An 18,417-nucleotide genomic window follows, 5' to 3' on the forward strand; every position below is an offset into this window, starting at 1 on the left:
CTGCTGCAACACTGTGCACAGGTAGTTAGTGCTATGGCATCACGTACCACACATACCGCGAAAGAGACAGCTGTTACTGCCTTACCGAGAACGACCTCACCATCGTTGCGGACACTGGTTCGCCGGCAAGAATTGGATACATGCGGATATTGGGAGGGATCTGCTGGTAATTAGCCGACTGTTTAAGCCTAAGCATAGCTGATGATGGCAGGGTTTCCAGTTACTTGCACTGGCCACTTCTACTGTAACACGGACAATCCATATAGTGCGATAGCATGTTGCGTTAATGCTTATATGCTTCCCACATATTCACCTTATGCTTGCGATTTCTATACTACCTGTATAGACTCGACACACTCGAGGAGCGTCAGCCTTACTTCTCTTCCTATGGGTGATTACGTTGGAACTCTCTTGTGGTATGTTGCAGCACTCAGACACCAAATACGTGCTTATCTCGACTGCAGCTCAAATAGTCAGTCACCGTATTGTCTCAAATACGAATTCACCGACATTGACTATACTATGTATACTTGCGAATCAATCAGGGGAATTACTTGGACTGCGCGTCTGGACACTATCACTAGCGATATGAGCCAGTCTGGTTTCGATTCGAGGTCAACCTCGACTTCCACGATAATATCTACGACTACTAGGACCCTGATTTCACCAGCGTCCTCTGTCGTCAGCAGTTTCACTCCGACCACGAAGGGCCTCACATCAACGACGGCAGAGAACACAGCAGCCACTGGTCAACCAGAGCCAGTTCCTGAGCCGGAGGATCGCGGGCCGGCGGTAGGAGGTATCATTGGGGGAGTCGTTGGAGGCATTGGAGCTGCTGCTCTTATAGTTGCAGCAATAGTCAGAACACGTCGTCGTAGCAAGCAGTTTGCGGAGCCCGCAGCATGGCCAGCACCAGCTTCCGAAGGCCTGAGCGATAGCTATAACCAGGATGATCACACTCAAGAAGACTCTGGATATGCGACGTCACTATCGCCGCCACCGCCACCATCACCCTTGCCGAACACATTCGAAGTCTGGAGCGATTCAATTCGACCAAGTGGTATGCCTGAAGCAACTCAGCATCCCGCATCTAGTCTTTCAGCTGTATATCAGCCTTATCGTCCCACACCATCCATGGACAACCTTAGTCATCAATCACATCACTCTTTGGAATCTGCAATATATCAGCCGTACCAGTATCGAAGCTACGCATCGCTTTCCGGACTTGCACCCGTTGTTGAGATAGATGGAATCTCAACGCCGAACAGCCGTGCACCAACGCCAACACCAACGTCGATTATTCAAGTAATCAACATTCGGAAGCGTTCGAACTTGAAGTCATGTCCATGACTTCTCAGTCTGGACCCGTGCCGGAATAGAAACCAAACGAATCAAGGTGATTGCTTGATCACCACAATTCCTATGAAAGCACGGCTGCCGTAGCGGCGGGAAAACATAAACTGCTGCTGGTGACTAGCAGTAGGTCTCGCTGACGAACCTACTACATTGTACCTTGATATGTATCGAGGATTGAAAGCCAAATCGTGGCAGTTTCAGATTGCGCTCACTCGTGGCGTGGTACAATCAATTAGCAATAACATAGCTGAAGTTGCTGAGGCTCTAACCAAGCTCAAACTGGATTCTAATGTAATGATTGGTATTGAGCTTGCAATAGTGTTTATCTTAAAACAATACATTTGGTTAATTGGTCACGGTAATACACAATTTGGTGCTTCCTGATACCAAAGGTCGTGCCTGCCACTCCGTAAAAGCCTTGTGCAACCACGTGCGATATTCCATGTTTCACAACGGTTTGCTTCAAGGCAGCTTCAGTCTTGTCTCTCTTGTGACTATACCTTGATAGCCCAGGCAATTGACCGAAACATGGTGCTCCAAATGAATATGTTGCACAGACAAACTTCCACCTCCTTCAGGTTTCGCCACCAGGTTTTCACACATCCGACTGAACAGATGATTCCTGTCTCCTCATACTCAGGTCTGCTTTCAAAGTCCTTCTAGTTCATAGCCTACCGATCCTCGTTTCGCTCGAAACTTGGACGTCAGTCTTCAGCCCAGATCGATATGTTGCTGGCCCTCATCAGTCTCAGCTTCATCGCAGCTCGATTGTTTGTCTTCGCAGATGTGGCCGCACGCACAACGGTGACACTCTCTCAGGAAGAGGCGAGGACAACGTCACCCATTACAGCCATCGATTCCCTGTACGGCCTCAACCGCCGCGCCACGAGCTCGAGCGTTATATGGGGTGAGACATGCGGATTTTGGAATGGGAACAGTGGTACGTATCTGCTACATGAGCCTCTGGAAGACAGACTGATTGTGTAGCTAAACCAGCACCTTGTGGTATTGAGGTTCCGAAATGCTCATCCACTTCAGCCCCAGGCTATCTGTTTGCTTGCTGTGTGGGAGAACATTGTGGCTGGTATACATCCTGTATCCCAAGAGATATCTTTACCTTGTTCTCTGAAACGTCGTCGCGACCGTGGCAAACACATTGGTAAGCTAGTCGAGCATTTCTAAGAGCTGCGTCTGACAGTTTGAAGTACAGAAGCAACCGCTGGTATTTGCAACTGGCAATATTTTGTCGATCCCCGCAGCAATACATACTCAAGCGCTTGGTGTGATTCGACCAATGTGCCGCCTACGTCCTTTTTCGCAGTTGCAACGTCGACTGAGGCTTTCACGATAGAAACACAGACGACCAGAATCGATGCTGGGATACCGACCTCATCTTCCGCCTCTGACACAACATCGGCCAATACTGGCGCCATTGTAGGAGGCGTTCTGGCTGGTGTGTCGGTCTGTGCTGTGTGTCTAGCAGTGTTGATTTGGAAGCGATATCGGAAGGTCAAAGACAGGGCAGCAGCTCCAGCACAGCCGTCCTTTAGGGTGCTAGGCTCAAACATGCCACATACCAACATCGACGGCAACGGTGTCACTGCAGCCTCTTCTGGGATGACTCCAGCTCAATATTCCTCGGCAGCGATTTCGCGAACAATGAGTCCTTCTGATAATCGAGAAATGCTTCAGCACGATGGCGAGTACCAGGCTTACAAGCCACCTCGGTATCATAGTGTGGCTGCTTCTTCTGACACTCTGCATCGCTCTGAATCGGTACCGAGCGCGACATTCGGCCAAATGTCTTCATTGCATTCAGGATCCGTTAACCATCGGACTCAGGGGTTGCTTAGCAGTCCACAGGCTTTGTCCGAAGTGCACGGCTATTCTGCGTCAAGTCCTCCTACCACACCGACGCCATCGGAGGGCCGAAGCAACGGTGGTCAGAGGTTTTCTGAGCTGGACGCTTCACCCACCATAGGTTTACAATCCGGCCCTGTACCGGATTGGAAGCAGATTTCTTGATCCGAACGGAAGACTGCGCATGTCGAGTGGTGAATTATAATCCATCCTAATTATACACAATGTACAACCAATATTATCATCATCTTACATCGTACCACATCTTTTATCTTTTCCTCGCTGGCGCCGGTGCCCACCCCTCAGGCTGCCACGTAGCCCCCGGATTCGATGCCCTCTCCTTCTGCCTCTTCCTCTCCTCCTCCCACGGATCCCACTGCTCCTTTCCCGTCGCCTGCTCCGCACTACTCACAACCCCCTGCCTCACCCCCTCCTTATGATCAGGCTCCGTCTTCGGCGCATCCCCTCCTCTTATGGTCTCACCCGTCCCCCCCGTCTCATCCTGCACAGCACTCATCCCCGTCACCCTCGGCCTCTCCACTTCTTCCTTCTTCGGCCTCTCCACCAACTTCGCCCTCGCCTCCCACCTCGCATCCGCTAGTCTCGCATTATGCTTCAACTGTATCTGCCTCGTGACATCCATCTGCTGCTCCTCGAGAGTCGGCGCATCGTACCGCGTATGTCGTAGCCATTGATGCCACTGTGGAGAGATTTGCACGTCGGAGTGGTGGATGCGGCGGTTGGTGGATTCGACGATGCGGCGCATGCGGCGGGGGTTGTTGGAGTTGGAAGAGGGGAGGCGATCGACGAACTCCCAGTAAGTGTTGCCGGTTAGGTCTTGGCCGACGAGGTATTTGGAGCGCCAGGGGAGGCGGAGGGCTTTCCATTTGAACCAGAGAGTGCGGAGGGTGGAGGGGGTGGGGGTAGTCATGGTTGGGTGGGTGGGTATAAGGGGGTGTTTTTGTTAGGTGATGGGTGTGGTTTGGTTTATGGACGAGATGTCATCTCAAGGATTAAAAAGGATGTTCTTTTGACGAAGACTTTGAATGATGAAACGATCAGATATCGATTGCTGGACTTGTAGATCGTCAATGAGTTATAGAACCTATGCTGTAGATCGCAATATCAGTCAAAGTGTTGATGCTGCACAGCTGAATGATGCAGACTGGAAATATTTGTCTGCAACGTCATCATGACCAGGGTCAGCACGGGCAGGCCGCTCGCCAACGTTTCCGTATTGGCATCGTAAAGCATTACTCATAGGTGCACTTTTAGAGCTTATTCAGCCCAAACAAGCAGTATTCAATGCTTATTGTGATTTATTCGCCCACCATGAAAGCCCGTAAAGTCTTCATTGCCATTAGCCACTCCAAGGGCGATACTTGAAACATTTACAGCACAGTATTGTGGTTGAAAATTCGTCAAGTATATGGTATAGACATTCTTCTTTTCACTACGATTGTGCTAAAACTATTTACTGAGTCACCAGCAAAGACATTGTTCGTAGCTAGCGAACATCAATACTTTAGCTCGCAATACAAGTCTTGTAGCAACGTTCTGCCATCTAAAAGACGCTTTGTGTTCTGGGGGGATTGCTGCGTGTAGAACAGGCAACGAGGAAAGACTGAGAGTTCTCCACGTGGTCACTAGTCGAAGGTCGTCTGAACGCATTATGTCGTCGGACAGTTTTCGCATTCAAGGTTGTGCCTCGAAGCTTACGACCTCAGCTGCTTCCTAACAAGTTCGATCTAGCTGGACAGAGTTCCACCTCGGTGACAGGCCAACAGCATTGAACGGTTGCTCCAGAGTGGTTACGTTCACACTCAAATCAAAGTCAATGCTGATAAAGCCATTCAGTTGTAAGGGAATTCGCAATGGCAGACGGGGTTTGATCGTTGCAAACTATAGTTTGACGAGGTCTACGGTTTGTTCTTGCCAAACATTAATGTCTATGTCTGGGGGAAATACGCGTGTGCTAGCGTGTTTTGACGCGTACCTGGCTCATCTACTATTTCATTTGATGATCTTGCCTGAATTACGTTGAGATTCCTACCAAGAGTATGTCAAAATTGTCAAAATGACAGGTAGGACTATTACTTCGTCGCCACTATCCTCAGCACGTTCGACCCCAGTCACCTTCCAGACAGCATCTCCAGAGTCAAGTTCGCACTATCGATCTGCACGGCCTTTACCACGAGAACTCTTGCAGCAAGTCAACATCTACCTGGAAGAGTGCCTGTTTTCTCAGGCGTTACGAGTCCTCCTTAGTCTGGTTTCAGCCTCGTCTGCGAATGACAAAAGGCCTATTTTGCTTCCCCCTCCAGATTACCTTGGTGTCTTGAACACGCTCAGTATACACCCTAACCTGACGAGCAGAGCATCGACTCAGGATAAGCTGAAACAGTCAAATCTGGCACGTCAATATCTGCGTACAATTAACGGGTTAGTTGGTCCGGTCAACGCTTCCTTGATCGAGGCTTATCGATTCCGTAAGTTCGACCATGTTCACGTTGAAGAACAAAGCGACGGCGAGGCTATCACTGAGACGTTGGGAATCAAATATGCAGACTCGCAAAGTGTGTTTACTTCAAAGGATGATTTTTGGTCAGTGATTGGATGGGCTTTCAATTGCTCTTGTCTGCCTGGTCCATATGCTACACGATGGCTATACTGGAGCTCATGGTTACAGCATATGCTGGAAGTGCTCGAAAGTGATTGGCAGTGTCGTGAAGAACTAGGAAAGTGTCAGGAATCATTGATCTGGAAGTACATATCTAGTGCAATTGGAGGCTTTGCGCGTGCTCGACGAACAATCAGAGCTATATTTGCTGATGGTAGTCGTGACAGTCTGAACTTCTTCACAGAAGTGTTTCGGAAAGAGCTGAAAGGGCCTAGAATTGAGCATGAGAAAGCGAAGAAGCAAGAGGTGGCCGTAAAAGTCGACGAAGACATTTACGGGGATTGGCTTCAGGACTCCGAGAGCAGTATAGATGAAGACGTCGATGTGCATCACGGCGACGTAGCCAATAGACCGTCCAAGCGGCTGCGAACCAGGACCCCGTTGACCCGACGACGAAGGCTGCCTCAAGCTAGCAAGAGCCCGATCTTTACGGAAGAAGAAGATACTGATGCATCAGGGCAGGAGGAGTCCGGCACAAGGCACGGTCTAGGTCCCCTTGATTCGATCATGCTCCGGCTGCGCCTCCTTCAGCTCTTGTCGAACGTATCAGCTCATCCAACATTGCGAGATTCTGAAGCGGCGGATTATTGGCCAGACCTGCATGAATTGTACACTTTATTCGTTGAGTTTGTTCAGGACCTGCCACTTTCTTCATTTCAGCAAATTATATTGCCGAGTTTCACAAGTGGTCTGATCCCAGATGCACGCATGCTGTTATGCGAGTTCGTTCTGCAACGTGTAGCTGATACAGACCGGACGAATAGAGGACGAACGACACTCGAGGCCATGACTCAGGTGCGTCTTGTGAGGGATTATCTGCCATACGCTGCGACCAAAGGCAGGAACCCAGTCGAACATCAGGCGAAAATGAGTTTGCTACTCGAAAGCATCCTTCGGCAACTAGCGAAAGAGACCTCTTCCTTCCGCCCTACCACCAATCTGATTAATGCAACGATAATAGGTATTCGAGGAAGGGAGGCTCGCGCTGCCAAGGCTAGAAGTAGTACTCGGAACAAGAAAACCACAATTAGCAAGGGAGAAGAGATGGCTGATCGGATACTGCACGAGAGCAGTGCACGGATTCAATTTGTGGTAAACAAACCATACCCACACGAGGCTTCACATTGAGTTGTGATAAGTTTGGCAAGACATGATCCTGTAAACGAGGTCAAACACGACGATATTGACGTTGAGAGGTTTGCAGGAGTTGAATGAGGGACAAACAAGATGTCTCGAGGCCTCTGAGATACTACACCCTTTCTAGTTCACTGTCCATGCCAAATGAATACTGTTGCAGGCTGCGGATCATACAGTATCTCACGACCTCGTGGAAACAGATCGAGCAGATTGTGGTCGCAAAAATGGTCTGCAGTCACTGCTCAATCGGGAAACCATGCCGAAGTTCGAGAATCATTTGGCAGACGCACGAGTCGGTCCTTGGCCGCCGATGCTGACGAACGGCTGCTGCAACCACGAATGGACCAGCCAATCACAACAAGGCTTGTGTATCTCTGATCTGGTCCCGAAAGCCACCAATTAATCCGCAATTTGATGGAAGCGATATATTCCTGGCGCTCAACATTGATACATATACCAGAACAAAGTATCGCCTAGTCCAAGACAGGGCAAACGTGCGGGACGACTTCGAAAAAGCTCATTCTTGTTGCTTTATACATAATACCTTGAGCTTCTCCTACGAAGTGAACCATTCGAATCTTTTACACCCAGCCAAGAAACATCAAAGACAGAGACCGAATATGACCACACTTCGGCGAACAAACGAAACACCACATGTCCTTTTGCTCGGTGCTAGCGGCGTATCTGGTCTGGCCTTGATCAAGGAACATCTTGCTCTTGCGGACTCGGCAGCAAACAAACCATATCTAACACTCTATGTTCGTGCCTCAGGTCGGTCGAAACTCACATCTGTTCTGCCTTCGGCCACCAAATCCGATAATCCTGCACCCAGAATTCGAATCGTTGAAGGCGGTTTGACGGATGCAGCTGCAATCCGAACAGCTTTGTCTGCAGATGCTACATTTCCGAAGGTTACTGCCGTTCTTTCGGTTCTTGGAGCATATATGAGCTTGTACCATTTCCTTACTCGCACCCAGCCTACACCGATCGGTGACGCATTAAACAGCACAATCATACCTGCCATGCAGGAACTTAATGTCAATCGGATACTGGTGCTCAGTACCACTGGAGCGTTTCCTGTTCCAGGAGAAGACAAAACAAAGAGCTGGGGTTGGTATCTCAACAGTTTCATTCCATGGATAGTCGTTCCTCAAGGAAATGCAGAGATGCGAGCTATTGGTGAAGCTGTTCTGAACAACAAAGGTAATTCACTACAGCCTGTTAAAGGACTATCTGCGACTGTGTTTCGAGTGCCGCTATTGACGAACGAAAGTTCTGATCTTGAAGTGGTCGCATTTATACTTGGGGGAGAGAACAACACAGAGAATAAGACACTAAGTCGTGGGAGCATGAGCAGGTGGCTATTCAAAGAGCTCGAGGAAGGAAAATGGGTAGGAGGTGCTCCATCATTGTGCAATCGTGGTTAGCTCTGGTATCTAAACGTTACGCAAATCGAAGTTTGGGTGCATCTCAATGATATCTATTGCAGATTCGAGAAGTATAAACGAGTCTGGTATGGACGGTGCACCATGGAGGTCCAAGAGGAAAGAGCTCGAGACCCTATACCTGCTGTCCGTTCCAGCTATACGGTTGACAGATTGTCCCTTCAACACGATAGGAGTCTACAGAGGCATAACGAAATTCGGCAGTTCCATTCGTAATGAAAACGGACGTGCAAGTGCCAGTGCCAGTGAGCCACACTGATTTCATTAGCGCGTTTGCGCTACTGCACTGAAAGATCGACCCAACAAGTCGGGCTTTAGAGGCATGCATTCTGGTTTGCTTCTCTATGTTGTCTCGTTGTACACGTCTATAACACTCTTCGGTTTCTGGTATTCCCCCAGAGGCTTCCAAGGCACGTCAAGCTTGAAGAACTCAGGTCCCCCTATTCTCAATGCCTGTTCTGTTGCAGTCCAAAGCGGGTGCGCTGGCATCCCTATCACCTTGACCTGGAGACCGTATCTCAGGTCCGGACTTCCCAAAGCCTCCCCATTCGAGCCGAGAATCGATATGAGATCTGGTACCACGCAAAGCACCTCTCTCTTCTGCTCAGGTTCGGCTTCTTCGAGATATGCAATCAGGTATTCGTTCTGAAACGTAATGATAAGATTCCGACTCCCCTTTGTTGTCTCGTGCCTTACTCCACCTCGCAACTCATCAGTCAACACTGGAGCTATCGTGCATTTACCAACAGTATAGCCACGAGACACGTCTCGCGACACATCCACGATCTTACCTGTGTATAGCAATTTGACTGGTGTGACATCACCAATGGCCTCAATAAAGTCGATTTTGTTTCGTCGAGCAAGATGCACGGCTCGTCCCAAGAACCAGGCTTGAGAAAGAGTATTCGGAATGGCAAACTCTTTGATTACCCTTCCGATTAAGGGTTTTCCAGTCACTCCAACGGCATTACCCAGTTCGACACAGGTTGTTCTGAGCATACCCTCAAGTTTTGTGTTGTTCTCGGCTCTGACGACAATGCTCACATTTCCTTTGGCATCAGCCATAGCAACGGGCATGACGGGATGTCCGTATACGTAAGGTGTACAGTGCTCCGCTGTTGGATAAGCTCTTCCCATCAAGTCACAGTCGATCACAGGGACAGAGAACCTAGCACTTGTAGGGAATGTTACAATGCCATTGCCACCACCTATCTCGACAGCCACAATACCTTGGAAGCTTTTGTGACCAAGCAATTTGTTCAGCTCGTCGACGGTTGCAGGTATCTCCTCGCCTGATTGTAGCCTCTCATCACTAACACTAGGTGCTCCATACCCCGACCCAAACACGCAAATATCATCGTCGTTCAGCGCATCTGGAGACATGACACGAATTGCTCCTTCTCCCTGCGTGCGGATGATATCGAGCACATATAGCATTACATTGTGTGACGAACCTCCTCCTCCTGTGCCTAGAATACCACAGCCTAGAGCACAAAATTCGACATCGATAGCGGAAACGTACCAAACACCACTATGGACCTTCGGACGATAGCTCGATAAGTCGATCTCTAGAGAAGGCTGTGCCATGCCTGCTGTTTCTAGCTTCCTAGGTGAACCAGGCTCGGCTTCCGCCGAAGACGTGTCGGTCTCCATAATATCGAGATCTATCGACTGACTGTCAACGATCTGGCTGCTATCTGGCCTCGTCTTCAAGGAGCCCACAGCCTTGACGAGTAGTCTGGTCGCTTTGTTGTTGACATACTGCAGTGGAATTTTGCTAAGCTCGGCAATGGTGACGTCCTCCTCAGACGCACCTCTAGCGACTGCAGCAGCGATCGCCTTCTGTTTCGCATTTTCTAGGATTTGATCTTCGTCACGACCTGCAAGAATCTCAACCACGTCTATCTCACCAGCAATTTTAGCGATGGCGGCACCAACAGCATTAGCAGAATCGTGATGTATTGGTTTAATATGCTCCATGATCATGTCTGGAGGAAATACAACTGAACCTCCACCAACAAGCAGGACAAATGCTGGCGAAGCAGACACTTTCATCTTGTCAATGGCTTTCTCCAACGTTCGCTTTATCCCAGCCACGGCTGCAGCAACAAGCTCTCTAGAAAGTGCTGTTACTTTTTCTGCATCCCCTATCCTTGCGACACCAGCAGCCACCATGATGTCGCTCGTGGTAAGCGTCTCACCACCGAACACAAGTGCATCTTGTACCAGGTTATGACCGACTGAATCTGGCCCAATGGTAACCTCGCCACGACCGTCAGCACGCACACGAGTTCCACCACCTAGGCCGATACTATACACTTCTGGCATTGAAAATGCCGTTCTTACTCCACCAATCTCGACCGAGCTAGCTGCTTTACGTGGAAAGCCGGATGGGAGCAGCGCACATATGTCAGTTGTTGTGCCACCGATATCGACCACAAGGACCTGCTTGTCTCTAAGATCTTGCAGAGTGCCATGGCCTTGCAGAAAAGCCGCTCCCATCAAGCTGTTTGTAGGTCCACTGGCAAAAGTCTTGATCGGCAATTTTGCAGCTGCAGAAGCTTCAATCAACGTGCCATCATTCTGCGTCAAGAACAGCGGACATGTCAAAGTCAACTCGTGCATAGCTCGACGAAAGCCCCGGATCGTACGACCAGCGAATCTCAAGATTGCCGCATTGAGTATGGTAGCGTTCTCCCGTACGAGCAAGCCAGGACCACCAATAGTATTCGAAGTAACAATCAATAGATCAGGATAGCTCTCAAGCATGAGCTGCCTGCAACGTTCCTCATGAATACCCTCGTGATCCAGAGCAGAAAAAACACCTACAATCGCAACCGCACGAATACCAGCACTGTAGATAGCGTCAGCCGTCTCACGTACCTGGTCCGGACTCAACGGCTTAATCTCTCTCCCATCAACCTCAAGCCCACCATCAAGGTGAAAACACGGCCCTTCCACAATCTCCCTCAGCGCATAAGGATAATCCGAAAATGGAGGAATCTGTGTTGCCCGTCAATTTCCCGTCCTATCTTGTACTCCAAGAAGAAAGCGGAGGCCGCTCAACTCAACTTACGCTCCTCGTGTATGGCCCACAAAGCCTCACACAAGCCACGCGATCCAATCTCCTCGCATCCCCCTCAACCACCGCATTCACGAAATGAGTCGTGCCAATAGCGACATTAATGACTTCATCCCGATCGACACCGGACTTTACTAAGACTTTCTCAATGGCTGTCCTGATGCCGTCGGTGACGTTGGGAGTTGTCGTGGTCTTGTGGGTTGCGAGAACGCCTTTTGAGGAGGAAGATAGACGAGAGATGTCGAGGAGGGCGGCGTCAGTGTTGGTGCCCCCGACGTCGCAGCCGATGCGGTACATTGTTTGCTGACTAGGAGAATCTGGCAGAGCCGAAGAGAATTCTACAAGGACTAGAGCTGTAAGAGGTATGAAGCAGATATTATCTTATCTTATCAGATGCCCCGCTTTCTTGGCGCCAGCGATCTAGCAAGTACTGTGGTAGCAGCTTCAGAACCCTTGCGATGAGTATCTTTAGAGAGTCCGATATCATTCAGATGAACCGTAGGGTAGAATATCTTGGTATTGAAGCTAATATTCATCCTTATTCACAACATCAACTCACAAGAAAGTTGAAGGTAGATCCGTCAAAAATATCATATTCATAAAGTTCTCTCTCCGTTTCTCAGGTCATAACTAAACTTTCTCCCACATCGCACTCTCACCCGCCCCAGGATTAAGATCATGATCCTGCAGCGATATCTGTCCCTGGCTGCTCGTGTCACTCTGAGCTCTACTTCCCTCACGCCAGGCATTTCTTTCGTCAAACCCACCAGCCAAGCCTTCTTCCTCATCGCGAGGTCTCCTCACAGGTTGTCCCGTCGCAATATCTAACGTGCTAACAAGCCCAATTGTCTCCAGGTCTTCTAGACCGTCACCTTCGACTTTTTCCCTTACACTGCCCGGTAGTAGACATGTATCTCTCCTTCTGCGGTAGCCCATCATCAGGCTTACTAGGCCACTAGGCAGGACCTTGCCGCACAAATCGTAGACTCTTGCGCCGCTGCCTACGAAGACGACACTGCTTCGTTTAGAAAAGCCCCATTCCCAGCGATTGAAAGCCTTGTATCGCGAAGGGGGTGCGAGGGCATCGAAGACGGCGTTGTGGAATTCTCGGGCTGAACTGCCTCTTGTTGATTTTGATTGACCAAATCTACTCCTTTGTGCGGCGGCGCGCTGTGAAGAGTGCCAGTGAGTCAGGGCCTGTGAATGCTCGTGGCCAGACTCCGGGTAGATGTCGCGATTGAATGTTCTTGAGTATGTTGATCCGAGGTCGAAGTTGCCGAGTTTGAGTTCTGAGACGACGATGTTGGCTGAGGAGACGGTGATTTCGCGGCGCAGGGAAGCAGCAAGTGCTGATAGCGAGGTGGATACGAGGGTTGACGTGAGTTCGGCCGGTGGGTTTAGTGCTTGTGGTATAGATGGGTAGGCTATTACTATGCTTGTTGGTGCTTTAGAATCGTAACTATGTCTTGCCAGCAGAGGAAGGAATTGCTGTGCTGTGAGAAGTGGTTGGAGTAATCTTGTGTTGACGCTATCGACGACATCTGAGGGGTGAAGGAGTGCAAAAGGTCCGACGGGATAGCCTGAGCAGCCTGGAAAGAGGATGATACCTGCTAACGAGTGCTCATAAGGCTTGCTTCCGATAGATACACGAGGTGAGGAGGGTGAAATTGATCTAGAGGATTTGGAAAGGAGTTCGCGGATTGGGTCGAGATCTGGGTGGGTGTCGTAGGCTGGGTTTGGCACAGTAGACGTGACATCGATCCAGATTGGACGTAGATCGGGTTTGGCTTCCTGGTGAACAAGCGTGTCCTCTTCAGTCGAGGAAACAGTAACATAGACAATGTATCCCCGTCGCTCTAGATCGACAGCCAAGGAGCGTGTGAGAGGATCGTGGAAAGTCGAGCAAGCCAGCACGACAATCTCCTTCTTTGCGCCATTGGGCAGCTTCTTCGCTCGTCTCTTCTTTGCATGTGCTCGTCTCCTCCGATGTACCAGATAGGCCGTTGTGCCTGCAAATGCCAAAACAACTGCGATGGCCGTCCGGTTCTTAGAGATGAATGCGACAGTCTTCTCGTACGGTCCTTGTGGTGGTGGAGGGGGTGCAGCGAAGAAGCCATGTGATGCACCGCGAGGTGGTTTCAAGGACTCTGGCAGCCATGATGCGTGGTCGATGGCCTCTCGAAGATCGGCGGCGATGGCATTGGAGTGCTTCTCGATATAATCTGCTATTCTGGAACCATAACTCGCCATGTCCTGTGGGATACTCGCTAGCTGTGGGGCATGTCAGTATGGTCAGTGTATTCGCTCGGGTTAAGGTTACTTACAAGATCGAGGAACTGCTGATCGTCGCTCGTCATCCCTACTGATCTGTTCGCGAAAGGTCTGATATGGATGATGAATCTAGAGCAAGAGCAGCGACGTTCTGGTCATTCGAGCAGTGCCTGCCCAACTATGCACTAGGGTGTCTCTGCCAGTCGCCCCCAAGTACGTAGTATCGTCATTTCATTGGTCATTCTCCGCTCTTGACAAAACATGAATGGTGACCAGCCAACTCCAATGAAGTTTATATGCCTGAGGCATCAACGTACAGTCACTGTTCCATAATCCATTTCGTGGATTGAGTGCTCGTAAACATCGTGGAAAGATGTTGAACTATTAGATCGACTTAAAGTGTGGCCGTCCGACAGCAATACATTGGGATGCAGACGATGGCCATCAAGACCTTATTTGCAAAGATTGCTAACGTTTAAAGTGAAGAAGCTGCTTCATCATAGTGTTGCTCAAATGTATCTCGCTACAAATGGTCTGCCACCTGGTAGAGAGACAGCACCATGTCCGGATAATGCATCATCAAAATTTCTATATACTCCATCGCTCACATCAAAGTCGTATCTGCGTAAATCAAGCTAGAAAGAACCAACTCATTTTCCAAAATGACCTCCATGCCTCTTGTGACGAGCCATGTGTCTCCTGACCATATTCTGATCAACTTCTGATGGAGTCTGGTCGGCTTCGATCTGGTCCAGAACTGCCGAACGTTCTTCCAGTCCGAGCTCTGGTACGGATGTGACGGTAGGTTCTGGCGCGGCCGAGGAAGTTTCTGGTACAATGTCACGGGCTGTATTGCTATTCCATTTCGCACGCGGACCTCCTCCGCGACTCCAGGTTCGGGTATACCCACCACCGTTCCAAGCTGAGGCTGATGTCTGCTTGCTCGTGGCAAAGGTCGTCGAAGGTGCGTTGGATGGCTTGCTGCCGGGTACGCTGGAGGGTACGATCGGTGGTGCGGTGCCACTTGGCAGGGCGGTAGGAAGACCGCTGCTACCACTGACAGGAGGTCTGCTAGCGGTCGGTTGTGCGCTTGAAGCTGGACGACTTGCGCTTGGTGAAGTGCCGTTGCCTCCTGAACCAGTAAAAACTTTGAGGCTATTGACGGTCCAGAAAGACTCGGTAAAAGCTGTTGGGTTGTTTTGAACAAAGTCCTGGCAAGTCGGCGCTTTGCTCGAACACGTTGCGTCGGTAGACCAAACATTTCCTGCCCAATCTCCACAAAACGTTGTGTCGAAGACGATCTGCTGGTTCTTGAAGTTCGAATCAATGTCGCAGGAGGTGCTTGTGAAGGAGGCGAGTGGTATACCCCAGGTAGAAGGGTCTGGAGAGCTGTTGATGTCTGATGGTATGCTGTTTCGAGGAAAGTACCAGATACTGATAGCATTGGATGTCCACTCAGTCGCATAAACACCTCCTTGTCCAGCATTGAAACCGCTGCCATACGACGATGTCTGCGAGGTCTTGATAGAACATCCTGCGTTAGCAGCTTGTCCAGGAGCCTTAACATCGCAGTTTGGTGTGCCAACTGAGCCGGAGAATAACGCAGCACGTTTGTTGGGTGAGGTATTTGAGGCTATCGAGCACCCTGGGCCTGTATGAAGGGCCATGGAATTGGATGTCTGAGAATTCACGCCTTCGATAATGTCGATCTCGCCGCTGTTGGGCCAATCCGGTCCAACAGTCCACTATCAAGCAGTTAGTTCAGCTCGGCCAAACAGTGTACCCTCAATGGTGGAATATATTATAGTGGGTATGTCACTTACAAATGCTGGCCAAGTGCCACAGACTGAGCCAGGCATATGCTCAAGGTCGAGTATGATCAGGCCGTGGTTGTACACCGCCTTTGAGGTAAGGCGGACCGACTTTCGCCCTCTTCCTGAGGCGATGTTCTTTGTATCAACTCCCATATAGACTTGGTTATTGTTGTTGTTTATCAGACCAGCTGATTGTGCTGCTGACTGTGATATGTAGTCAACGTATCCGTGTGTGGGATCGGCCTCTGTAAAGAAATCGAACATTCCAAAAAACTTGTCGCCGCTGTAGTCATCTTTTAAGGTGTAAGCCGCCCAAGCACAACCGTAAAAATTGAGTAATGCGCCAAGGGCGAAGCAAGTAGCAGAAGGCCTCATGATGTCGGCGAAGACGTGGTAACTGAAGACAAATAAGTTTGAAGGAGTGACTGTGTATAGAAAGGAATGTAACGCTGCACAGCAGCAAAGAAGGAAAGACTCGATAATGATAACACGATAGACCGGACAAAGAGGACGAGGACAAAGGAAAGCATATATAGATGTAAGCACCGAAGTGCAACAACAGGGGGCTCTTGGCATGGATGTGACATACGCACATTGAGTGTCATATGGATAACCATGCACGCGGCTAGATCTGAGATGTACGGAAGATGAAGGTGGAAGATGGAGGCCCTCCCTTGCGCATCGGTATGTTTGGAGCATTTCTTGATGTCAAGGCCGGGAGCAGACAAAGGCTACTCCATTTATGTTGCAGAGTCAGCGGCTGAAGTTCCAGTAGGACCTTCATGCGCTACCTCGAATAAAGAATGACCAGGAACCAGCATCAAGAATTGTTTGAGATGTACAAGGAGGTCACAAGACTTCTTGATAGTGGAATGAGGCAGGACCTCAGTGGGCTGAGAGTCGAGCGGTGTGCTATGTTATTCGGTGGTTCAGTGCAGGCTCGAGTGAAGTCCAGAGCTTGTCGACGAAGAGGTGCAAGCCACTAAGGGTTTCAGCACACTGTTTGATGCCATCGGCTGTAGCTAGATGGAGCCGGCAAGGCCATCCGAGTATGCACTTGGCGAATATGGATAGCATTCGAAGCGTAGCAGGAAGGTGCAGTGGTAAGATGCACTGACTCAGGGGACGAAAAAGCTGCACAAAAAGGGCGTGCCGCTGGTTGGGCCAAGAAGGCACGGCAGGGAGGTGGCCACGCTGTGTCAGATCAGACAAGCGTGGGATGGTGAGACACGATCGGGGACCAATCAGTGTACGATTTGCCTCTTTAGCTCAAAAAATCTCTATAAGTGCGCTCCTCGCCAACCGTACGGCTGTCCTGAATGTTCGATGTTGTTCAGCTAGTGAGGACGACCCGAGCATTATTGGAGGTGACATTGGTCTGCAATCACAAGATCAAACCAGGAGTCTGGCGAGCTTGCGACGCTGTCACAGACTGGCGTTCAGTATCTTGTTCCTCAAGCTGGCTTTCAGAAGGTTTGTTACCCAGACGAATATACCATTCACCAGCACTAGTCGGAACCGTATCTCTTCAAAGCACATACAGAGCAGTTCGAGTATCATGGCGCGTGCTTGGACACGAGGTCAACCATGTGATCAACCATGTTTCTGGTGGCGAAGCGAAAACTGGGAAGTCGCTTACTCAACAGCTGAGAAGGACCAGTCTTCCTCTGTGCAGACACTCTCAATTTTGACATGGAATATTGACTTCAGAAGGTCGTTCACTCGTGAAAGGATGCAAGCTGCCCTGGACTTTCTGCAACAGTATATCAGCGAGATAGCTCACCCAGCAATCGTAATGCTTAACGAGAACCTGGCTTCGGACCTTGAGATTATCAAATCTCAGTCGTGGGTGCAGGACGGTTATTGTGTGACTGATAGCTCACCCGAGTTCTGGGAACACCCGTACGGTGAGTGTTATCTGTTCTTCTAGTTCCAATATCCGTGTCCCTCGAGCCCTGGACGTGATCCATATTCGTTAGTCGAATTTGTTCTTTCATTGAACTTCTCGCGCCTGAATGAATTGTCGAAGCACTCACATGGCTTTAGGTACATGCTTACTCATCCCGAAATCACTCTATATTTCAAGAGTATTTCGCGTGCATTACGAAAATACACGAATGGGTAGGGATGGTCTTTTCGTAGATTTGGTTATTAACGACAAAACCCTTCGTTTATGCAGCACACATCTGGAATCGCTCGTTGCCGAGCCTCCTAGACGCCCTGGGCAACTTGCGGCAGCAGCAGGATTCATGCGTGAGGAGTACGCCAGCATATTGGGTGGTGATCTAAACGCCATTCAGCCTTTTGACAAGTCTCTGCACTCGGAGAACGGCTTGAAAGATGCATACATTGAGAATGGTGGCATTGAAGATGCTGAGTCTGGAATGACTTGGGGACAGATGGTATCCAAGGTTGAATCTCAACAAATTGGTTTGTCGAGAATGGACAAGTTATTGTTTTGTGGTAGCTTGGTACTTGAAAATTTCCAGACCTTTGGCATGGACGTGCAATTAAAAGACCCCAATGTGGCAGAGATGCTTATGCAGCAGGACGATCTGCACAGACCGTGGGTCACGGATCACCTTGGAGCGCGTGGCGACTTCCGATTGTTGTCACAGGAAAGATACAGAACGAAGAAGGAAGCGCAACTATGACACTTTCACTACCTGCTAGTGTACTTTCACTGCTATTCCCGACTCGAGCTGTGCAAAGGATGCTCGCGAACATGTGCTTCTTGACTTTATCATCCACCAACCTCCTGAGAGTTCATCC

At 49.7% G+C, this 18,417-nt stretch overlaps 8 protein-coding genes across 8 annotated transcripts; 4 read left to right on the top strand and 4 right to left on the bottom strand.

Annotated features, from left to right (window-relative positions):
- Nucleotides 1-2,082: 2,082 nt before the first annotated feature.
- On the top strand, nucleotides 2,083-3,381 carry LTR64_004836 (uncharacterized protein; the record flags this gene model as incomplete). The annotated part of the gene is made up of 2 exons (XM_064899180.1): nucleotides 2,083-2,296; nucleotides 2,567-3,381. 2 exons carry the CDS (start codon nucleotides 2,083-2,085, stop codon nucleotides 3,379-3,381), a joined length of 1,029 nt encoding a protein of 342 aa, XP_064755137.1.
- A 137-nt stretch (nucleotides 3,382-3,518) lies between these two features.
- LTR64_004837 (uncharacterized protein) lies at nucleotides 3,519-4,147 on the bottom strand (the record flags this gene model as incomplete). The annotated part of the gene is made up of 2 exons (XM_064899181.1): nucleotides 3,519-3,620; nucleotides 3,644-4,147. The coding sequence occupies 2 exons, from the start codon at nucleotides 4,145-4,147 to the stop codon at nucleotides 3,519-3,521; spliced, it is 606 nt and encodes a 201-aa protein (XP_064755138.1).
- A 1,146-nt stretch (nucleotides 4,148-5,293) lies between these two features.
- LTR64_004838 (uncharacterized protein) lies at nucleotides 5,294-7,024 on the top strand (the record flags this gene model as incomplete). Its single annotated transcript, XM_064899182.1, has 1 exon — nucleotides 5,294-7,024. One exon carries the CDS (start codon nucleotides 5,294-5,296, stop codon nucleotides 7,022-7,024), a length of 1,731 nt encoding a protein of 576 aa, XP_064755139.1.
- A 629-nt stretch (nucleotides 7,025-7,653) lies between these two features.
- LTR64_004839 (uncharacterized protein) lies at nucleotides 7,654-8,258 on the top strand (the record flags this gene model as incomplete). Its single annotated transcript, XM_064899183.1, is given in 2 exon segments — nucleotides 7,654-8,236; nucleotides 8,251-8,258. 2 exon segments carry the CDS (start codon nucleotides 7,654-7,656, stop codon nucleotides 8,256-8,258), a joined length of 591 nt encoding a protein of 196 aa, XP_064755140.1.
- A 562-nt stretch (nucleotides 8,259-8,820) lies between these two features.
- On the bottom strand, nucleotides 8,821-11,857 carry LTR64_004840 (uncharacterized protein; the record flags this gene model as incomplete). The annotated part of the gene is made up of 2 exons (XM_064899184.1): nucleotides 8,821-11,481; nucleotides 11,555-11,857. The coding sequence occupies 2 exons, from the start codon at nucleotides 11,855-11,857 to the stop codon at nucleotides 8,821-8,823; spliced, it is 2,964 nt and encodes a 987-aa protein (XP_064755141.1).
- A 333-nt stretch (nucleotides 11,858-12,190) lies between these two features.
- LTR64_004841 (uncharacterized protein) lies at nucleotides 12,191-13,917 on the bottom strand (the record flags this gene model as incomplete). Its single annotated transcript, XM_064899185.1, has 2 exons — nucleotides 12,191-13,831; nucleotides 13,885-13,917. The coding sequence occupies 2 exons, from the start codon at nucleotides 13,915-13,917 to the stop codon at nucleotides 12,191-12,193; spliced, it is 1,674 nt and encodes a 557-aa protein (XP_064755142.1).
- A 564-nt stretch (nucleotides 13,918-14,481) lies between these two features.
- On the bottom strand, nucleotides 14,482-16,020 carry LTR64_004842 (uncharacterized protein; the record flags this gene model as incomplete). Its single annotated transcript, XM_064899186.1, has 2 exons — nucleotides 14,482-15,576; nucleotides 15,655-16,020. The coding sequence occupies 2 exons, from the start codon at nucleotides 16,018-16,020 to the stop codon at nucleotides 14,482-14,484; spliced, it is 1,461 nt and encodes a 486-aa protein (XP_064755143.1).
- A 1,420-nt stretch (nucleotides 16,021-17,440) lies between these two features.
- LTR64_004843 (uncharacterized protein) lies at nucleotides 17,441-18,299 on the top strand (the record flags this gene model as incomplete). The annotated part of the gene is made up of 2 exons (XM_064899187.1): nucleotides 17,441-17,547; nucleotides 17,825-18,299. The coding sequence occupies 2 exons, from the start codon at nucleotides 17,441-17,443 to the stop codon at nucleotides 18,297-18,299; spliced, it is 582 nt and encodes a 193-aa protein (XP_064755144.1).
- Between the last annotated feature and the right edge of the window lie 118 nt (nucleotides 18,300-18,417).

This window comes from Lithohypha guttulata (assembly GCF_036872675.1).
Source record: "Lithohypha guttulata strain CCFEE 5908 chromosome Unknown scaffold_3, whole genome shotgun sequence".
NCBI classification, from domain to species: domain Eukaryota; kingdom Fungi; phylum Ascomycota; class Eurotiomycetes; order Chaetothyriales; family Trichomeriaceae; genus Lithohypha; species Lithohypha guttulata.